Raw genomic sequence first — 23,729 nt, forward strand, 5'->3', positions numbered from 1 at the left:
CCTAGGAATTTCAAATTTAGTATGCGCACAACCCAATTAGTATCTTCCCTTACCATCAAATCCAAACCTGGTTCCCTTCTTATTCTACGTATGGTGGTATATGAAAAGTCAACAAAATGGAAGTTCTGATGTCATCATTTCATTTTTGTCATTTTGACTCCGATTCCCTTGGTTCCCACATCCAGACAGTTGCCAATTCTACCATCTAGTCAACTGATTCTATCTGCTAAGTACTTCTTATTGTGCCCACTCCTCTCTGCTCCTGGTGCACATATGTAAAGCTCAATTCTCCATCTCCTCTCCTGGTCTGTTATACCAACTTTCTCATCTTCTCTCTTCCCACATCCTACCTTCAGTCCTCCCTTTCCATGGGAGCCAGTGCAAGCGTTCTGAATCCTGGTTCTGATCATGCACAAAAGCTTTGACCTTGGACCCTATCACAGTCTTACTCTAACTTGTTTGTCCATGGAACCATTTTTATTTTATTTTTTGAGAAAGACATAGTAATATCTCTCAGACTGTCTCTTTACTGTATCGTGTGGAGGAGAATATTTTTATTTTATTTTTATCTGAATTGCTGTCCTCTTTCTTTTCTGCTAGTGAAAAATCTTACCCTCACTTCCAAGGCCAGCATGAATTCCATTTCTTCTTTATTGATTGCTCACTGGGAAGTGGGAAGTGATTTCCTTCTCTCCCGAGTTAGGGTTGCCTGGACCCCTTACTTAGCAATTATCGCTTACTGCCTTGTGGTGAAGTCTTTTCATATATACATCTTGGTTTCTAAGCTCTTTTGAAGACAAGCTCATGACTTAGGAGTCTTTTAACTCCCAGAGTGGTAAATTCAGATTTTGTACCTCCTATTGAAAATTTAGGAGTTTGTGGTTCGTTTTTACTTTTCATGGCTAATGCTGTATGTGCTTGTTGCAGTTTTGTTGTTTCTTAATTTTATTTTATTAAAATGTTTTTTTAATTTTTAAAATTTTTTTGCAGTTTTGCTATTTGTTTTTCTGTTATGTCCTTAGGAGAAAGTTTTAACAATGAGAATATACATTTTCATGGTTCCAAATACAGTTGGCCATGTTGCTTTTAAAAAAGGTTTTTACTGATTTATAATGGCACTAGTAATATATTCTAGTTTCTATATATTTTGTCTTTATCTTTTGTCATATATTTTGGTACCCTGTATTTTTGTAAATTATAACAAGCTTTGCCCAGTATAGTAACCCGTTGTTCTGTGTAGATCCTCAGTCTGTTTTTGCCTTTTTATTTTAATTTCCCTACTTTTCAGAGTACTTTTAAATTTAAAAATTTGGATCTCTCATTTTTTTAATGTTATTTTTCTGTTGCTTTGAATTTGAGAACTTGACATTTTCTATAGGTATGACATACACATTCAAATTTTATTTTCTGGAAGCTTATTTTTGTATACTATGATATTATAAAAGAATTCCATGGAAGAATGACCCAAAGTGCCTTTGAGGAATCTTTTCTCTTGCCTTTAATAGCACTATCAAAATCTTCTTCTTAAATCAGTGTCTTTTATTTATTTAATTTTTAAAGATTTTATTTATTTATTTGACAGAGAGAGATCACCAGGAGACAGAGAGGTAGGCAGAGAGAGAGGAAGGGAAGCAGGCTCCCTGCTGAGCAGAGAGCCTGATGCGGGACTCGATCCCAGGACCCTGAGATCATGACCAGAGCCGAAGGCAGTGGCTTAACCCACTGAGCCACCCAGGCACCCCAAGTCTACAGCTTTTAATGAGAAACTTTATTCCCTGGAAAAATGAAATTTTTATAGGTATCTCTCACCTAAGATTCTTCTGAATATGCCACATTTGGAACTAAAGAAGTCCTAGAGGAAGTAGCAACCAGAGATTAGGTCATTTTCAGACTGAGGTCAAGTGATGTTATATAGGACATTTACAAGTCCCACTCTGAGCCAAAGAAAAAGCTCCAGCAGTAAGGGGAAAATGGAGCAAGCTTCTAGAATCTCCTAATATGTGATCTTGTGGAAGGATACCTTCCTAGCTCATTCATCATAGGCCTGGTCAACCAGGAAGCTGGTATCACATTCCTGGAAGTTTTCAGTAGTGACTTAGATAATTTCCTTTAAGTGGAAAATCTTTAATTTCATAATGGGAGCTCATGGCCAAATAGAATTAACTTTACAGGTTTTGAAATAATAAACTTTGTTAAAGAACATTTATTTCCATATTTTGAACAGTAGCAATATAATAAATTTACAAATGCTTGTGTGATTTTTTGAAAACAAAGTTAAACATAGAACCTTCAGGACCTCAAAAATAATCTAATATGCTTACACAGAAACCATTCCATTTCTCCAAGAGCCCCAAAATACTTAGATCTTTCAGGGAAGAAATTAACATATTCTGTTATTTTTAGTAAGCATTGGTTGGATCCCAACATAATATCATGCTTTACTTCCTTATTTTTTTTTCTTTTTAACAGTCATTTTCTTGATTTTTATCTGTGTTTAAAAGCAGATATTAGGGGGCGCCTGGGTGGCTCAGTGGGTTAAAGCCTCTGCCTTCAGCTCAGGTCATAATCCCAGGGTCCTGGGATCGAGCCCCGTGTCAGGCTCTCTGCTCAGTGGGGAGCTTGCTTCCTCCTCTCTCTCTGCCTGCCTCTCTGCCTACTTGTGATCTCTGCCTGTCAAATAAATAAATAAAATCTTTAAAAAAAAAAAAGCAGATATTAGTTTTTTGACTTTTATAAATGCCACAGAAATCCAGACAGATGCTTCTTATACAGCTCTCTATTTGTTGGGGTGTCTTGGACACCCAGATTATTAAATTTCAAGTTGAGAATCAGTCTTAACACAAAGATTTTTAGATTGAATAAACTGGAACAAAACCAGCAGTATGATAACCAACCAGCAAGTAAGTCATGATGTTTGGTAATTCCCAGCTCTACTTCTAAATAGACTGTTACAGCATTTCCTTTAAACCATCTATGATCTTTCCATCTTGCCATCCTTATTAAGCTTCACCTACAGTAAATAATCCCAAACTTTCAAAGCACATTTGGGGTCCTCAAATGCTGGTCACCCATTCTGACCTGTGTGTGGGTCTTCCCCGTATACCCACCAATCAAATCCAAGTGGTCACCTGTGCTTCTGATGGGTTGGCCAATAAATAGATAAGAGGTTCCCATGACCCCTCTCATTTGGTTCAATTAATTTGCAAGAGTGGTTCACAGAACATGGGAAAACATTTTACTTCCTGGATTACCAGTTTATTATAAAAGTATATAATTTAGGAGCAGCCAGATGGAAGAGATGCATCAGGCAAGCACTATGGAAAGGGATTGGAGCCTTCATGTTCTCTGAGCTCACCACTCCCATTGAATATTCACCAACTGGAAGCTCTCTGGACCCTGTCCTTTTTTTTTTTTTTTTTTTTTTTTAAATGGATGCTTCATTTCATAGGCACAAGTGATTAAATCACTGGATTCAGCTACTAGCTCCTCTCCCCTCTCTAAAGTTAGGGAGGTAGACTGAAAGCTTCTACCTTCTCATCACACTGATGGTTCCCCTGGCATCCAGCCCCCATCCTCATGTGCTTTCCAGGCCTCCTTGTTAACATAAACTAAAATGTGGTTGAAAGGGGCTTGTTATGCATATCAAGATATCTTTATTTCTCTAATCACTTAGGAAATTCCAAGGGTTTTAGCAGCTCTGTGCCAGAAATAGTTTGAAGATCAAGTATAATTTTTTATTATAAATATAACATCAGACCATTTTGCTCAAATATACTTTGGTTTTGCTAAATTAACTTTTATTTTATTGTTGCAATATAAATTACACCATAAACCTTTGGGATGGCTTAGTGTATATAGGAAGTTTATTACAGGGATTACAAGTATTACTTTAATTTTTAATTTTTCAGTGGCCTTTAATACCCGTATCTGTCAGGACTTGAATGCAACCTTTTGATGATTTTCTAATCAAGAATATAACATATCCCTTAAGTTGTGGCCCCATTTAGGGAGAGATTAAACACTGGATACACATAGCTATTTGACCAAATTAAGACGATATATTCTTTGCATTCAGAACAATTACATTTGCTAATTTACAGTTGTCGATGATATTAGTACATTAATTAAAAAGTTATTTTCTAAAAAATTCAGAAAATCAACTTTAAATTGAGTCAAGACAAGGCAGTATCTCTAGAGGTGGGAAGAAGTTCAGAATTATGATTAAAAGAAAAGTTGCCAAAATGTGGGGTCAAATAAGTCTTTAATGTAAATATATTTGCAAAATGTAATAGAAGCTTTTTAGCATAAAGAAACCCATCTTGTCTTATTGAATTCCTGAACAGTGTAGTAGATTCTAAATGGCAGCAGTGAGTGGTATGTGATCTTGGGTTTGGTGACCAGCTCTGTCCTCTTCTGAAAGTGCTGTCACTTTCCATGTGGCACAATATCATTCTTTATTGGATCTCACACCCTTCCCCAAGATTCCTTTTCAGTCTTTGAATCTGGTAAGCCAGGCAGAGGAGACACTAAGGGACAGCACAGATTTAACATATGTTTCTTCCGGTCATTGTTGCTAAAACCAAATTAGCATTACCTTCTCAAAAGTGTCATGCTTCAAATTTTTTTTCAGTGTTCTTTATTAAAATGTAAAAAAAGTGTTAATATTCTTTTTTAACAAACCCACTCCATATTGTTAATGCAAGTACTTTAAAATTCCTAGCTTTCCTAATTATATATTTTTTGAAGTTAAAAAGTTTTTTTGTTGTTCTTGGAGTATAAACTGTTGGGTCCCCCAATAATGGGTCCATGGTCAAAGGAGTGAGACTAATACAAAGTGAAGGTCAAGCAAAGCTTTATTTCATGCCAAGCATCAAGAATCAAACTGACCAGCCAGGGACGTCCCTTGCAAAGAGGCGACCCCTCCCTAACTTACAGACTAACTTTTATAGAGCAAAGGCCATGTGGTTGGGCCTGGCCATACACAGGTGGCCAATGAAATTGTAACACACAGAGAAAGCTGCACAGTCATGCTAGGTCACACACGGGTGGCCAATTGAATTACAATTCACCCCATAGTAGCTATTAGAACTAGCCTATCACTTTGGTCAGAATTGGCGCCCAAAAGTCGGGGCCTGTACTCCTTGGAAGCTGGGAAGACAGTATGCGCGCCCCATTGATTGGATGTCTCCACTTGACCCGACTCATCCATGCATTCCCTGCGTTCAGGCTATTATCTCTACCTGACCTGACCACCCTTGTATTTGGGCTTTGTTACCTGGGACTGGTTTCCTGGACTTGCTTTTTTTTTTTTTTTTTTTAATTAAATTTATTTATTTTCAGCATAATAGTATTCATTATTTTTGCACCACACCCAGTGCTCCATGCAATCTGTGCCCTCTATAATACCCACCACCTGGTACCCCGACCTCCCACCCCCCCACCACTTCATTCCCCTCAGATTGTTTTTCAGAGTCCATAGTCTCTCATGGTTCACCTCCCCTTCCAATTTCCCCCAACTCCCTTCTCCTCTCCAACTCCCCATGTCCTCCATGATATTTGTTATGCTCCACAAGTAAGTGAAACCATATGATAACTGAGTCTCTCTGCTTGACTTATTTCACTCAGCATAATCTTTTCCAGTCCCATCCATGTTGCTACAAAAGTTGAGTATTCATCCTTTCTGATGGAGGCATAATACTCCATAGTGTATATGGACCACATCTTCCTTATCTATTCGTCTGTTGAAGGGCAGAAAGATTCCCTTCTTCTTTTTTTTTTTTTTTAATAAACATATATTTTTATCCCCAGGGGTACAAGTCTGTGAATCGCCAGGTTTACACACTTCACAGCACTCACCAAAGCACAGACCCTCCCCAATGTCCATAATCCCACCCCCCCTTCTCCCAACCCCCCTCCCCCCAGCAACCCTCAGTTTGTTTTGTGAGATTAAGAGTCACTTATGGTTTGTCTCCCTCCCAATCCCATCTTCTATCATTTATTCTTCTCGTACCCACTTAAGCCCCCATGTTGCATCACCACTTCCTCATATCAGGGAGATCATATGATAGTTGTCTTTCTCCGCTTGACTTATTTCGCTAAGCATGATACGCTCTAGTTCCATCCACGTTGTCGCAAATGGCAAGGACTTGCTTTTAAGTAAGTTGAGGGGAGAAGGGGAGGAGGGGGACAGGGTCAGTTAAAAGTTTTACTGCATAAACAACAAAATGGCTGTTTAACCGAGGTGGGGCTGCTCTGGCTAAATAGGCCCTTACATAAACCACTCACTTTGTTTTGATATTAATTATTAGCTTAGGACATAAACTTAGAAATAATCAGCCAGTTGCATATCCCCGATTAGCACAGAATTCTGCCAGATGGGTTTTGCCTGCTCTATTTTGGGCTGTGTCTGCTTTGTTGAGGACCATTTGGGGCCCCCTCATATTGAGATGAACCCAAGGTGACGTCTGCTGTAACTAGCTAGAAACAATTAATACCTTATAATGTACGATCTGCTCACGGATTTCTAGTAATTTTGTTTTTTTAATTTTCCTTTCAGGCTTACTGCACAATCAGGGTAATGCAGCCTTAGAGGGGGTTTCCATTTGTGTAGAAGTTTTGTATTTGAGATTACTCTGACCTCTGTCATCTAATTTGATCTTCACAAAAACAGAGTGAGATGAGTCTCCACTGAAATAGTTTCATCAGATATATAGATAAACTACCACTGAGAAGACTAAGGGACTTGCCCAAGATCTTAAGAGGCCAGAGCTCAGACTTCCATTTCTCTTCCCATCAGAACATTCCCCCATCTCCACAAAGCCTCAGAAGCACCACTGTCGTTGGGACCCCCCATGCATATGTTTTTGATCTCTACATACATCTTAAGAAAAGCATAGTTGGGACCAGTAATAACGTGCTAGGTGAATAGAGAAGGGGTTTGCTGAATTTACTATGTGTGCAATTTATAGTAAGACACAATATATAAACACCCACTAGAATGTATTCTAAAAGCACTTACAGAGTAAATGTTTGATAACATGTATAACAATGCTTTCTTATTTTTGAAACCCTGGTTCAATTATTTTTATGTGGATACTGTGGCTTTGGATGCTTGCACTAGTAATTTAAAAATAGAACAAGGATTTAGATAAAAGTAAATGGGCTGTGTAGGATTAGACCTACGTCACTTTACCTGCAATTATGAAAGATTTTTAGCATTTTAACTACTCCTTGTTATAAAGAATAACACACAAAAAAGCCATGATAAAATCTTTAACTTCAAAATGCACTGACCTAACTTTATGAAATATTTACATGTATACATATATATATATATATATATATATTCGTTCATTTTATGATTTATCATCACTTGGTATGTGAGTTACTTTCTTTTTTGTGTGAGCCACATCTATTTAATAGAGTATTTTCATTAAACAATTCTGTGTTAAGGAGCCATTTTTAATAAAATCTAATTTAATTAATTTCTTTCTTCCTTCTTCTTTTTTTTCACCCCAGCTTTACTGGAGTATAACTAACAAAACTGTAAGATATTTAAAGCCTACCTCATGATGATTTGATATATGTATATATTGTGAAAGATTCCCTCCACCAAGTTAATTAACACATCCATTATTTACTATTTATTTATCTTTTTTCTTTTTTTGAGAAAATACTTAAGTTCTACTCTCAGCAAATTTCAGTTATACCACAGTATATAGTCACCATGTTATTCATTAGATCCTCGAACCTTATTCATTTTATGTAATTACACTTATTTTAGAGTCAGTTTCTGAAGCTACAGTTTATAAGTTAACCATTCTCAGAACTTTTTATCTGTAAACAAACACGAATTGGCTTCCTAGTGTATGCAGATCACTGCACTTGGCCCCGTGTAGATGGGAGGACAGGCAGTGTGGTTGTTACAGGATTCGGGTCTTTGGACCCAGCAACAGTAGAAATGAGACTGGACCCAGTGTTTAAAGGACAGGCAGATCAAAAGAAATCAAATCTTGCTATTTGCGATGACCTGGATGGAACTAGAGGGTATTATGCTTAGCGAAATAACTCAATCAGAGAAAGACAACTATCATATGATCTCTCTAATATGAGGAAGTGGAGATGCGACATGAGGGGTTTGGGGGGTAGAAAAGAATAAATGAAACAAGATGGGATCGGGAGGGAGACAAACCATAAGAGACTCTTTTTTTTTTTTTTTTTTAAGATTTTATTTATTTATTTGACAGACGAAGATCACAAGCAGGCAGAGAAGCAGGCAGAGAGAGAGAGGGAAGCAGGCTCCCTGCCGAGCAGAGAGCCCTGTGTGGGGCTGGTCCTGGGATCATGACCTGAGCTGAAGGCAGAGGCTTTAACCCACTGAGCCACCCAGGCGGGCCCCCATAAGAGACTCTTAATCTCACAAAACAAACTGAGGGTTGCCAGGGGAGGTGGGTAGGGAGAGGGAGGTGGGGTTATGGACATTGGGGAGCGTAGGTGCTATGGTGAGTGCTGTGAAGTGTGTAAACCTGGCGATTCACACACCTGTACCCCTGGGGCTAATAATACATTGTATGTTTATAAAAATAATAAATAAAAGCACAGGCAGCTGCAGCTGAAGGGACATACAGTCAGTACAAAGGTGTCAGACTGACTCTCCGAACAACAGCTTGAAAGGACACTGTTTAAGTGTGTAGGGTCGGAAATCCTGGGAAAGGGGAACTCAGGTCCAGTGGACAGACCAGGCTGCTTCAAACATCAAATGTTTCATTTGCATGTTAAGTCTCCACCTCCTGGGGATGAATTTTTAGCATTGCAATTTTTACCCACCTCCTGTGGGTAGTACCATTGTCCATCTGGGTTGGGGGGCTGATTTAGTGATTAAACTCTATCTGGTCTGAGTGGTTTGGGTTTGGATGGCTCTTCTGGCAAACATCCATTATTGCTTGAGGGGCAGTTTTGGTTTCCTTCAGGGGATGCTGTGCTCCCTGGGGCTTTTGCCTGATTAAGAGATAAGCTGGAAAGAAGTACTTAAGGAGGAACGTGGGACAGAGGATGGTGGGTCCAAGCAGGCCAACAGCAGCAGGTGAGATCTTGGGGTCTAGAAGGTGACAGAACTTTTGCTTGTTATTGGAATTTTACTTGAATTTACAAAATGTTCAGCACACATTCCCATCAAAATTATAAATTACATAGCTTTTTAAAAATTTTTAAATTTGAGTATATTTGACACACAATGTTGCATTACCTCCAGGTGTACAACGTAGTGATTCAGCTTCTCCATACCTTTGTTATGCTGTGCTCAGCACAACTGTAGCTCCCATCTCTCACCATACAGTGAATCACAGAACTATTCTAAGAAGCTGTTTTCTGATCCACTTTAAGTTTTCAAATTGTGTTATTTACATTATTCCTAAATGTAGGTACCTCTGATTTTGAAGTTTCCTGCAAATATAAATAGCCCCAAATCCCAAAAAATACTTCCTTTTTTAAATTCAATTTTATTCTTGATGTCTATTCAATGTCTGTATTTCTGTCAGAAAAAGCAGTCAGTAAATGAAGAAAGGGAAGAATGATGATTTTTTCCCTCTCTAAGGTATCAATCTGGTGTTGACAGAGCCAGATTAGAAGTAAAAAAAAAAAAATCATTCTTTTCATTAATTGTTAGTCATGCTTCCATTGTTCAGAAAGTCAAAACTTGGGGAGCCTGGGTGGCTCAGTGGGTTAAGCCGCTGCCTTCGGCTCAGGACATGATCTCAGGGTCCTAGGATCGAGTCCCGCATTGGGCTCTCTGCTCAGCGGGGAGCCTGCTTCCCTCTCTCTCTCTCTGCCTGCCTCTCTGACTACTTGTGATTTCTCTCTGTCAAATAAATAAATAAAACCTTAAAAAAAAAAAAAGAAAGAAAGAAAGTCAAAACTTGCTCTCACTTCTGGTAGAAAAGGAAAAATCAGAGACTAGGAAAAAGGAAAAGAGTTCACCTTAGTGTAAATTTAAATATATTTCTCACTTCCGGGGCACTTGAGTGGCTCAGTGGGTTAAACCTCTGCCTTCAGCTCAGGTCATGATCTCAGGGTCCTGGGATTGAGCCCCGCGTGGTGTGTTGGGGGGGGTCTCTGCTCAGGGAGCCCCCCCCCCCTGCACTGCCTGCCTCTCTGCCTACTTATGATCTCTGTCAAATAAAGAATTTTAAAAAGAAATAAAATAAATATATTTCTGTCTTCCGTAGGAGAGAGCTATGTGTGTGGGTCAATAGAGCCCTTCAAGAAACTGGAGTACACCAAGAACGTGAATCCCAACTGGTCCGTGAATGTCAAGACCACCTCGGCTTCCCGGGCAGTGTCTTCACTGGCCACTGCTAAAGGGAGCCCATCAGAGGTGCGGGAAAATAAGGATTTCATCCGGCCCAAGCTGGTCACCATCATCCGAAGTGGGGTGAAGCCACGGAAAGCTGTCAGGATTCTGCTGAACAAGAAAACCGCTCATTCCTTTGAGCAGGTTCTCACTGACATCACCGATGCCATCAAGCTGGACTCGGGAGTGGTGAAACGCCTGTACACCCTGGACGGGAAACAGGTAAGAGGGGTGTCGTGGGATGACTTCGACTTTACAGGAAAGAACCAAGGACTTGGGGGATCTGTGTGGCACGGGGGGTCGGATGGGGGAGGGAATGTGAAACATGCATTTTGCTGAAGTTGAGGAAGTTGGGTCATGTGCTTAACAAATACATAGCTGTTGATCTCCATCCAGACCGAGGATAGAGGTAGACAGGATTAACCGTAGGAATAAAGCGCAATACCTATCTCTGAAGCTTAAATGATTACTCACAGATTTCTGTTTTTTTTCAGTTATTAATTACTTAACATAAAGGTGCTTTTTGTCTTGTTTAAATTTTTTTCATGTAGTAATGTCTTATAGCCTTAAGCATGACTGAGACGTAAACTCTGACCATTAGAGAAAAATCTAATTTCCTTTCTTTGGTTTAAATAATACTTTATGTCTCAGTAATGTTCACTAGAGAGATTTAAATTTTATGGATTTTACAGTACATATCAAAAGGATGAAATATTTCCATCTGAATGGCTTTAAGAGGCATATTTCTAGAATATTATACATCTTGTACATCTTGTACTGAAAACAGTTTCAGAATTAATAGTGAAGGGGTGTGTTTCTTTAGCTATGGAATGGTCATTGGTTGACTTGGATGAGAGGGCATTTAAATGTGAGTTGCTCAGGTGAACTTAAAGGGAAGTCTTGTGTGGACTTTTATAAAGGTTTGACAGAACCCTGACTGTGGTATGTGTGTGTGTGTGTGTGTGTGTGTATCTATGTGTATATATATATGATATATAGATATATGTATAGATATATAGATATCACTGATATGTACTGATATATGTAGAGTGCAAGTTGCTGGTCTTTCAGAGTTTTTGTGTCTTTTTGTTTAAGATGATAATTTTTAGCGTACTCCCTTTGCTTGAAATTTAGTTTTCAATGTGCATCTGTCCACATGGTTTTTAAAAATTATTTTGAGGGATAATTTGTGTGAGGGATAATTTGTATGTAGAGTACATATTAAAAATCAATTCTAGATTCATAAATTAGAAGGTTAATCTTTAAAAAAATAAAAGATTAATCTTTATTAAATAGAAGACAAGTTCTTGAAGGCTAACAAGCATTTAAATTTTATGAATTAGAAATAGATGCAATTACTAGAAAGAGTGTTAGTCATGAAAGAATTCTTCCCCTAGGGAGCCATTCAAATGCTCTAAATTACAAAATTCATTAGGAAAGAAGGAATATCTGCCAGTTGTTCATTTATATTCACCAGTCTTCTGCTTGTCTCATAAAACTTGTCTAAGTGTCATGTGAAGAAGAATGCTGAGGGATGAAATTCTCAGTCTTCTAGATCTAAGCGGGCGTAGCCTAAATGTCATTGATCAAGAAGTCCATTGCTAGCTTGTGAATTAGAGCAACGTAAGAGAGCAGGGCTCACATTTAAACATTTGAGCCCTTTGGTGGTTCCTTTCGTAATGAGTCACTCAACCATCTGGTAGTTCTGCATTTTTGTATATTGGGGTTTCTCAAGGTGACAGTTTACCTATTTTCACAAAAAGTATAATATACAGCAACGAATACAAATTGATATACATTCCTCTTCTCCCCTCGCTTCAGAATTTTGGGGGTTCCAAAGTACTACACAGTGAACCTAAAAACAAGCTTTAGCTACATTATAAGTTCTACCATCAGCTCATCATTTGCTTATTCCAAGAATGAATTCCTAAACTGGGTACAATGATGTTCTCAATTGTTTTCTTCTTTTTAGGAGTTTAATCTAGTGTCTGTATTGTATAGTAGTTGCTTTTGTTGTTGTTTACATGTAAATAATACCATGTAATGGAAAACAATCTAAGGTTTAATGCCAAAAGACCACAATTCAAATCTTGGTTTGGCCAGATTATTTTTGTTTTCAGCAAATCACTTCACTGAGCCTCATACTTACCAATAAAACATAGATAAAATGATCATAGAGTGCTTGTGGGGACAACTATAATAATACATGTGAAAGCAATTTTGAACTATAATAATAATGATCATAGCTTTATTTGCATTATTCTAAATGTTTTGCATGTATTAACATGTTTAATCCTCATAACAGTTGATTCCAATCCCCATTTAACAGAGGAGGATGCCAAGGCACAGAACTTGTTATTTAAAAATAAGATGTCCAAGACCAGAGATGTAAATGCCAGAGTTGTAAATGTCTCTCTCCAGAGATTATGCTCTTAACCACTATATCACAGAAGATTATATTAAAACACTAAAGAGATGTGCATGTAATGTGCATGTACTGAGAAAGAATTTTCAAGTGAGTAATTTGTCCAGGGACTATCATCTGAAAGTTTTCTGCTCTGTATTATTTTCCTGTGGTCATTCCGCTGATGGTTTTATTCAGAGGGTGTGTGTGTGTGTAGCATTTGATTTGCTGTTGTGGCATGTTCTCTTCATAGCAGGAGTGGTGAAAAGCAGAGGAATTGGAAGATAGAGTGGAAAGAATATAAAGACTTTTTTGCTTGGGTTCCCAGTAGGAGCAAAGATGCTTCCTCCTGGAGCCCTGGAGTCTTGAGAATCATTTCTACTCATAATGGAAATCCACCCCCACGGGAGGTTTGTTAGAGTGCTTTGACAGCCTTGGCAGAGACCAGGGCTTGATAGGCCTCTGAGAATGAACCACTTTCCTCCCAGCCAGGTGGACTGGCAGCCCATGCCTCTGCCATTTCATCCTGCCCACGGTGGCGTCAGGGTCCGTGTGCTGTTGGCAGGATGTTATCCTTAAAATCACTCCTTTCACCTCTTTTTTGTTTGGATCGTGTAACAACTCTTATATCAACTCCAAAAGCGCTATGGGAAATCCAGTGCCCAGGAAAGCTTTTAAAGGTAATTTTCTTTTTTGTATTGAGGAAATAGAACTGCTTAAAAATTAATAGGTTGAGTGCGTTGAATAAATGTGTAGAGAGCAAGCGATGTATGGGGCAGGGGTGGCTTTTCAGATCACCTTCAGGCAGCTTGTGGATGTTTCTGTGGGATGGAGACTCGTGACTCTGGGCTCTTTGACAACAGAACAGTGACAAATGAACAGTGAGAGCGCGTGCCTGCTGTTGCATCAGCCACCCAGGAATGGGCACTGGAAGGCGGAGACCACAGGCCCTTCTCACGTGCTCCTCCTACCACTGGACCTCCTTGCCCAGTTGCCTTTGGGTGTGCTTTAGGCCTTAACCAAGAGTTCATTATACAGTGCTTTTGTTGTTGTTGTTGTTGTTGTTGAGGTTTTTAGGCCCAGATAAGGAAATCAACATATTGGAAACACTGCACCCTGTAGAGAACATTTTGTAGAGAACATTTTGTAGGAAGCTGCAGTTTCCCCAGCTGACCGTTGAGGCTCATAAGCAGCCTGCTGGTGCACAGACCCTTTCTGATCATTTCAAGTCCGTCCTTTATTCAGGGGCACTGAAGCTTCAGTAAATGGTTGCTGCAAACTTGCCTCCTCCTCCTCCTCACACCTTTCAGGGGGCCTCTGCTCACCCTGTGATCAGGCACTTTTGCCAGCACGGCTGGGAGGTCAAGGAAATGCTTGCCTCGTCTTCATTTCAGTGATGCATTATTTATCTGGGCCTCAATCAAGGGCCCCGAAAGAAGGAAAGAGGCCATTTTCTAGCTGACGGTTCTAATCACATTCCTTTTCTCCATATTCGAAGGGAGCTTTTGCAGGGTATGAGAATCTTTTCCTCTTGCCTCAGTCCAGGCACTGGAAGGTGGGAATTTTCTGTGGGTTATTCACTTACCCGGCCAAGCAGCTACTTCCAGAGGTTATTTAGGGTTTGACCATTTAGTGACTGAAATCAACCCAAAAGGTACAAAATTTGCTACAAAAGATACGGTCATATATCTCCTGACTCCTTTTTTGGAACAGCTAATCTGGCTGTCTTGAGCTGTTCAGTCTTCTAAATCTGTGATTACTGGATCCTTGCTTAGAAATATAAACAACGGTAAGCAAGTCTTAGAATAGCCAGTGCCGAAGCAGGCAATTTATACCGTCAAAATCACAGATAAGGCACTGCCCCGTGACCGCCCCTTCCGCACTGAAATAGAGCAATGATAAATTGAGTTGCTCTTTAAGTAGAAAAGGTATGCACACGCCCATGCTGTCAGCCCTCGGTATTGCAGATCCACACAAAACAACAGCATCCATTAGTAGCCCAGGAGAAACTCACTGGAGATGTTACATTTTTATCTTACAGACATGTCACGTAGGTCGTGCACTTTGTAAAATCCCCCGTTGCTAGCGTGCTGGAGTGAGCAAGCCGCTTGTTGTCTTCCTAATGGAGAACACCCGGGGAGTCACTGAGCTAGAGTGAAGGTACTCATAAACTGGTTTAGACTGGTCAATTGTGAGAACAGACATCATCACTGCTTCCTTAACTTTGTGTGGCTGTAGCGAAGTACCACAGATTAGGGGCTTATCTACAACAAAAGTGTATTTCTTACCGTTCTGGAGGCTGGAATCCAATGTCAAGGTGCCAGCAGACCTGGTCTGGTGAGAACCCACTTCCTGGTTCATACAAAGTGCCTTTTTCAGTGTCTTCACAGGGCCAAAGGGGTGAAGGTGTCCTTGGCCCTCTTTTGAGAGGGTACCAATCCCATACTTGAGAGCTTCACCCACGTGTCCTAATGACCTCCCCAAGGCCCCACCTCTTAACACTGTCCCCTAATGGGTTAGATCTCATTATATGGATTCCGGGGGACACAAACTTTCAGACTCTAGTGCTGTGTAAAAGAAATCCCAGTGGCTGTCAGTAAGTTAATCAGTTACTGCACTGTCTTCTCTGTGTCTTTTGATCCTTGAATCCCCTTGTCTATTACGAACACAAAGCTGGAAAGATGCTTATAAGGGAGTCATAATAATTGCAGCCATTTATTTTCAGTAATTGGGATATGAGCTTATTGGAATTCAGGAAATGGTAATCTGGTCAATAGGAATCTATCAATCAGATATCACAAGGTAGTCTTTGATTTTTTCCTTTTTTTTTTTTTTTAAGATTTATTTGTTTGAGAGAGAGGGCACACGTGCACGTACACGTGCACGTGCAGGAGTTGGGGGATGGGGAGAGGGAGAAAAGCTCCAGCAGACTCCCTGCTGAGTGCAGAGCCTAATGTGGGGCTTGATCCCAGGATGCTGATACCATGACCTGATCCAAAGCCAGGATTCGGCCGCCTAACCAAGGGAGCCACCCAGGCACATCTCCTCTCTTGGTTTTGAATACCTGTTTCTAATCTGAAGTAAGATTGATTTGGTTCAGCCTTAAGTTTGGAGACTTTAGAACGTTTCTTCCCCTTACACCTTAAAACAAAATGGTCTATGTTGCTCCTGCATCTACCTTGACTATAGGAATGAATGAGCCTAGGAAATGTGGAAGCCGGACATTTTCAAGTGGAAAGGAAGGAATTGAGGATGTGTTGGGATTTGGTTGGACTAGAAAATGAGATTCTCTGTAGCCATTGGTGGTAGTGCCTTTTCCCTTTTTTTAAAAAAATAAAACTTCTGTGACAGCTCTAATTAACTTCTTCGAGCATATTTAAAGCCTTCGTTTTTAGTGGACAGATTTTTTTTTTTTTTTTTTTTACTATATGATTGGTATATTATCTATGTTGTGAAAGCGAATGTAACACCTTTTAGTTTTGTTTGCAATTGATATAAACACACAGTTGATACAAATAATTCAGCTTACATTTTAAAATGTCAAATTAAAATTTCCTGCAGAAACTCAGAGCACATGCTAAACCATCCTCGTGATTCGTTAGAGCTCTGAATTGATGGGAAATCTTAGCTGTTTTCAAAGAAAAAGGAGTTTAAGAGTAATTATGATACTTCACTTAGAGAATTAAAATGTCTGGGATTGAATGGGCTATTTTAGGTTACGTGCTTTCTGTTGATATTTAGGATTTATAAGCTATACCTGTCCTTACATAGATGTTAACTCCATCAAATAGAGAAGAGTTAAGTCCTTTTGTTCTAGTCTGAGCAGCTCTGATAATGTAACTGTGTGTTCTTGCAGTGATGTATATTTTAAGGCTTAGTCTCAGCAAAAGTCAGTTTTCTGTAAATTGAATACTGATTTTCTATAAAATGAATTCTGAGTTCCTCTGTGTCCCACTCTAGAAGTGAAGATGTGTTCCCTGAGCCCTCTCTCCAGTATGCTGACGGTGCTTTGGGCACTTTCAGAGGACTCTGGGCTTGGGATTGTCTCCTAATGGTGACTTCTGCTTCACAAAGGCCAGTAGCCCTGATTTGGCCGGTGAGTTTCCCATGCCCCGAGGGAGCATGTTGGAATGATATAAAGAGTCATTTAGTCAGCTAGGCCTGTGCTCCAGTTTCTGTCTGAGAAATTTCCCTTGATCTAGTTTCTTGTTTAGGCATGGAAAATTAACTTAGTTTCCCAGTTAACTGATTACTTAAGTTCAAAAAGTCTGTATATCGAATCTATTTGTAATGAGGAAATTTGCTTAGGTATGCTGTAATTTAAGCATGGATATGTGAAGTAACATAATATAGAGGAAGAACACTAGTTTTTATATACAGTTTCAAACACCTAGTTGTCTGTCCTGTACCCCTAGATACAGTGGAATCTATTCTGTCTCTGATACTCAGTTTTCTCATCTTTACAATGGGAATAACAATACTGCTTTATTAGTTGTCATAAGGATTAAATGAAACAATCCATGTGACAAAACGCAGCACTGTGGTAGGTACTGAATTATCAGTATTTATTATACCTGAAAAGCTCAGGGTAAATTGTTTTTGAAAAATAAATCGTATTTTAAATGTGTTGAGGGAATGAACTATTTGAAATGATCTTTTGGAGTGCCTAGGTGGCTCAGTTGGTTAAATGTCCTGCTTTTGATCTCAGCTCAGGTCTTGATCTCAGGGTCATATGTTTAGGCCTGTGTTGCATGTGGAATCTACTTTAAAAAAAAAAAGCAAGAATAAAAAACACAACAGAAAACAAAAAAAACAAAATAAAATGATCTTTTAGTAATGACTAATCATATGGCTTTTCACCTGAAAATACTTCATAGTGTAATGAGAATAGCATGGAATTTGAGATAAAGTGCTTATAAGATCAAAATTCTGAATTTCTTACTCATTAGTTGTGTGGCCTTTGCAAGTCAATAACATTATCTGAATTTCAGTTTCCTTTTTAAAATGGCAATGATAATGTATAATAATATTGGTGGGATACTTAATTAAGAACATACATAGGGACATCTGGGTGGCTCAGTTGGTTAAGCATGCATCTCTTGATTTCACCTCAGGTCATGAGCTCTGGGCCGTGTAACTGAGGCCCGCATTGGGCTCCATGATCAGCAGGGTATCTGCTGGAGATTCTCTCCCTCTCTCTCTGCCCCCTTCCCCCCCAAAGAAATAAATAAAATTTTAAAAAGAAAATATGTATATAAAGGTCCTGGCTTGACCTGTGGTAGGTCCTTTGTAAATATTAGTCCTTCTCCTCTCTGCTTTCCTTGGCCAGGCTTTCTTAAAAGTATAAGACATGTATAGTTGCATAATTTTGTCAGTGTGGATTTGGTCATCTTGCATTGTTTCCATTGCCTGTACTATAACTAAAACTACTAACGACTATTTTTATCATTCCATTTATTGTCAGTCAGTTGTGAATGTAACCTAGATATTATTTTCTTTACTTGCTTCTTCAGTTGTTATTTCTTAAGAGTATCTTATTGGTGACCCATTATACCGATACAGTGATGGTAACATTACTATTACTATCACAGTATGAACACCTGTGTGCCTGGTGCTCTGAGCTCGTTGCTATATGTATATTTATCTCATTGAGTCATCACCACAGCTCTGCAGAAAGCAAGAACTGTGGTCAAGATTCAATTCAAAGGTGGTCTCATCTATGAAACATTTCTTGACTGGCCCATGTAGAACTGACAGCTCCCTCTCCTTGGGAGAGAGCTCCATTCCTGTCCATTGTAGATAGCCCTACAGATCTCAATTATGTTGACATTTTGACTATCATGGTGTCATGTCTTCCCTTTAGAATTTAGAGGATGAGAGTAAGGAAGGTGACTTCTTGGCCTCTGAATCTCGAGGGCCTAACCTGGTAAATGCTTGTTCAATAAATGACTGAATGGGCGATCGACCAGTTGGCAATGTGCTGCGCATTTGGCTTTCTTGCATTGCTTCTGGAGTTCTGTGTAGTATAGGTCATGGCCATTTAGAAACTCTGTGGCCATTGCAGACTGTGGCTGTGTGTAGCTGTCAGCTGTGACGGTGCTGTCTGTAGTGAAACCACCGTCTGTAAGGTGCTTATCATGGTGCTTGTTTTCTCGCTCAGCGTCCTGCTTCATTTAAGATGCTAGGATAATTAAATCCGCCAACTGTAGAGCATTTCTGCTATTGAACGAACTTTTATGCTTTGGGAAAACAATATTTTGTTAGAGAATTTTCACTGTCTGAGCCAGGAGAATTGCTCTAAATCTTCCTGACATTGCCTCAGCCATCCAGTGAATAAAGAGAAGAGCTCATCGATATGTCCTATGGATTTAAAAATTGGTGACAGGCCAGTAAGAGATACAGATGAATAGCATCTGGCCCAATTATTGCAGAGATGCAAACCTGCAGTGTTCAAGGGTGTTTGTGGTGGTCGAGGACACTATGTTACAGCAGATTTTTCTGATTAGTTTAAATCCTTGAAACTAAATTATATGAAAGAAGTCAGTTTCAGAAATTAAGTGGAACTTAAAATATCCAATTTTAAATCTGAACCATGTTGTAAACAACATGCCATAGAAACAGAGGGAGAGATGCGAGATTTATGTTTTAATTGGCCTTTTCTGTTATAGGATTAATATAGATCATTGTAAAGAATTTTGAAATAAATGGGAAAATATTAAGATAAAATGGCTCACAGTCTCATTGATGAGGTGGCACTCATTAATATATTGGTTCTATTTCCTTTGCTATTTAAAAAAATTCTGATCTATTCTGTATATAATTTTGTCTCTTGCTTATAATTTCTTATGATACTATGCACATTCATGTAGTGAAATACCTTGGAATTATTAAGCCATTTCCTCTCTAACTTTGTTATTGCCCAGTGTAAGATCCGTGGAAGACAAGTGGTATAATAAGCTTTCTGCTTTAGTAACTCATCTGCAGAACTTCTGTGTTCTGACTTATGGCTGAGAATAGTAGAGTTCTAAAGTCAGATTGAAAAGCAAACACGAAATAGTGACTCTTGAGATGTTGTTCAATATAATCAGTTAATGGAGGTTCAAAGTGTCTAAGAAATCATCTACACTGTCTTGTACCCTCTTGGAAAAATCTACAGGCATTTTCCAAAACCTGTCTGATGAAATAAGTCTAGTAGTTTTCCATAAATACCAGATAACTTAGGCTTATTAGAGCAACAGGAACACAATAACCATGATCCTTTATGAGTCTTTCCCGGAGGAAAAAACACAAGGTGATTTTCCTTCCATGCCAAATTATTTCTTTTTGTGTTACAGCCATTTGTACACTTGTGTAAGACAGAAATGTCTTAGGGAAAGAACACAGTGCTTTATTGACTTCTATATTCTTGGTTACCCTTGTGAATGCTTAATATTTCTTAAATGAAATTTCTTTCTTTTTTTTTTAATTTAAATTCCAGTTAGTTAATACACAGTGTATTATTAGTTTCAGATGTATGGTATCGTGATTCAACACTTCTTTGCAATACATGGTGCTCATCACAGGGAGTGTGCACTCCTGAATCCCCATCACCTAGTTAACCCATACCCCCACCCACCTCCCCTCCGGTAGCCATGTTTGTTGTCTGTAGTTAAGAATCTGTTTCCTGGTTTGCCAGCCTGTCTGCCTGCCTGTCTTCCTTTCTTCGTTTCACTTGGCTCATTTGTTTCATTTCTTAAATTCCACATGTGATTCTTGATTTTTAACTTGTGGCTCAGAGTCTGATATTTATGTAGAATTACAGAACTTTAGGGCCAGGACTGTCCCTACAAGAGATTGTTCTGCTCTTTCTTTTTCTCTACTTGGAAAACCATAAACTAAACTTACCTTGGCAGGTAGTAAGATAAAAATATCAATATTTTATTTTTAGAAAATCTTTTAGGAAGAAAAGAACTCAAGGTAAGCACTATCTTTTGTAAAAAAAAAAAAAAGAAAGAAAGAAAGAAAGAAAGGTAGCCATTTAATGTATGTTCAAAATAATAGCATGAGAACTTGTGTCCGCTTTCAAAGTAATAGTTTGGCAACTGGTAACTAGTTATACAATAGAAACAAGTTGTAAAAAGTCCTGCTGTATGCTCAAGTAAATGCTTCAGCCCTATTCTTAATAGCCTTGTTACCAAAAGTGGTCTGAGGACAGCGGCAGTAATGGACAGCGGCAGTAATGCCACCAGAGTCTGTAGAAATGCACTTTCAGGCCCACCCTAGACCTACTGAATCAGAATATGCATTTTAATAAGATCCTGGTGAGATCCATATTCACATTTAAGATGAGGAAGCACTACTTAGGCCACTAAGCAATATGAATGGAACATTAATCCAAAGACCTAAGGATGGCAAATCCAGGCTGTTACTTGGTAGATGGAATGATGTCGATTTTAGCTTAGTTAGCAGTTTTACTTGCATACTCTGAACATCAGTGTTAGCATCAACTAACAAGATACGACCACCATCCACAATGTTCTGGAGAGTAGCCAGTCCATTAGTATGAAATGTGTGCCCACTGCAATGTAGCCTCAGTGGGCTGCCAGTGTGCAGGGGATGGATGACTTCCTCTATGGAGAATAAATGAAAGTTAAGAGATTCAGAGTAGGCTGGGCAATTACTGTGGAAATGCTGATCCTGGTGAGTGATGAACGCACATGGTTGCCACAGAGTCCGTATGCGTGCTGTTAGAAGTTATCTCTATGCTTCCCTCCATAGGCTGCACAGATTTAATATTTTCCTCATGGTTTTTCTAAATATCTTCCATGGGGATGATTGGAAGTCATTAAAGCTCTTCCGGAGAGTTGGTTTTAGATCTCCCGACTATTGTCAGGCGGAATCTCTATGCACGGGAAAATTCTCAGCATGGACGATATCCGGAAGAGCATGGGGAAATTTTTAATATGCACAGGGAATGGAGGGGTGACGTTGGAAAAGAATTTCTGTCTAGCATGCCTCGGGATTTAATGGCCAAGAGTCTTTTGTATCACAGACTGTGCTGCTGAGAACAACAAGGGATTGGGTAAACTAGTGTGAAGTAATCAACTAGCAATCAGAATCATCCTGGTTTTCTTATAGTACAGCCTGGGAGGTTAAGAGGCAGAGGTGATGTAATTCAGTTGTCGCCTGGAATTGACTGCAAACCGCTTAGGCAGATACGGCTTTGCAAACAGTCGAACAATGCCCAGTGACCCCATCAACAGGGGCTTGTTTGAATGGGAAGGTCAACTCTGTCTCTAGGGTTATGGCTCCAAATTGGGAGAAATAAATGGAGTCTCTATACCGAACCAACAGAAGTTGATTTTTGCCATTGGCTGATGCAGTGGCTCTGGGAAAAATAAAATTACATATTTCTGAAGACTTTTCTGGAATTGTGTGCTGTGAAAGGAATAATAGCCTGGGCATATTGGCCATTTCGTCTTTTAGTAACCTCATTATTTCCTTCTGTAGCAAAAATTCCTTTTCTCCTTTATCTGCCTTTCATGACGAATTGGTAGATGAGGCCACCCTGTATTTAACAAATACATCTGTTCAGGGGTGCCTGGGGGGCTCAGGCTGTTGAATGTCTGACTCTTGATTTTGGCTCAGGTCATGGTGTCAGAGTTGTGAGATTGAGCCTCGTGTTGAGCTTGTGCTCAGCATGAAGTCAGCTTGAGATTCTCTCTTTCCTGCTCTCTCTGCCTCTCCTTCTGTTCCACATGCCCATGTGTGCAGTCTCTCTCTCTAAATAAAATCTAAAAAAAATACATCTGTTTATTAAATTCTTGTTGCAGTTGGCTACAGTTATTAATCTTACAGGAAAAGAGAAGATCTCATGGCATGTACTAATGCCTCTGTGATGTTCTCAGGTAGAGGAAATCTAATCTCATATGTTATTTTATTATGTGGTGCCCATTGTTAATAGTGGTCAAAGAAGGGAGGACCTGTGGCAGAGTTGAATTTCTAGGTGAATGGATTATTGACAGAGTAATCTTCGATTTTTGCAAAATTGAGTTCAAGAGTTTCACATGGGCTCTGTTGAGATGGTCATGCTTTAATGTATTATTTTAACTGCCTTCTAATATTAAGAATGTACATGTTCTTGTAGATTGGTGAGATCAGTAGACATCTGTTGAGCTTGGGCTTTGTGCCAGGTGTTTTCTTTCACTGGGTAGCATGAGCACTTAGAAGAATTTCTCATGATAGGATCATAAGAGGTAGAGTTCTGGGGTGCCTGAATGGCTCAGTTATTAAGCCTCTGCCTTAGACTCAGGTCATGATCCTGGGGACCTGGGATGTGGTCCTGGAATCAAGCCCCGCATTGGGCTCCCTGCTTGGCAGGAAGCCTGCTTCTCCTTCTCCCACTCCCCCTGCTTGTGTTCCCTCTCTCGCTGTCTCTCTCTCTGTCAAATAAATAAACAAATATATAAAATCTTTTTTTTTAAAGTGAGATTTAAAAAAAAAAAAAGAGGTAGAGTCTTTTTAGGACTTTGTGGATTCACTCCTAGAAAAACACATTTTCATATTTGTGTGTTCATGTAAATGAGAGATGATTGATATAGTTAATTTTATTTGAGGATATCCTTATATTATTTGGAAATGTGATTGTCAAAAACCACTTGTAAACAATGTTGCCTTTGTATTTTAATTAACTAAAGGATATATTCTATTTTATACTATAATAACACTTCTAGTACATTCAGATTATAAATAATATTAAAAGCCTACTTTTGTGAGCCAGCATGCTAGTAAAACGCTTTACATTTAAATTAGTTCCTGTACTCAGAGCTTGTGGCATTAGGAGCCTTGAAGCTAAGTAATAATGTATTAGCCCTCAGTTTTACCAGCCTGTACTTTGCTAGTGATGAGTACTAGGAGTCAGGTCTGTAAAATGACTATTTATTTCCTCTGTCAGTCAAAGTGAGATGGAAGTTATTGTCAGGACTTCACAAGATTGTC

General features: G+C 39.1%; 1 protein-coding gene across 5 annotated transcripts in view; it reads left to right on the plus strand.

The window, feature by feature from the left end:
• Positions 1-23,729, plus strand: part of DCLK1 (doublecortin like kinase 1) — a 347,358-nt gene that overhangs the window by 14,145 nt on the left and 309,484 nt on the right. For all 5 annotated transcript variants that reach the window (XM_059144249.1, XM_059144246.1, XM_059144247.1 and 2 more), the window contains exon 3: positions 10,224-10,570. In XM_059144249.1, coding sequence (XP_059000232.1) covers positions 10,224-10,570 — 347 coding nt within the window. The remainder of the gene's footprint in view (positions 1-10,223; positions 10,571-23,729) is intronic.

This window comes from Mustela lutreola, chromosome 13 (assembly GCF_030435805.1).
Source record: "Mustela lutreola isolate mMusLut2 chromosome 13, mMusLut2.pri, whole genome shotgun sequence".
Taxonomy (NCBI): domain Eukaryota; kingdom Metazoa; phylum Chordata; class Mammalia; order Carnivora; family Mustelidae; genus Mustela; species Mustela lutreola.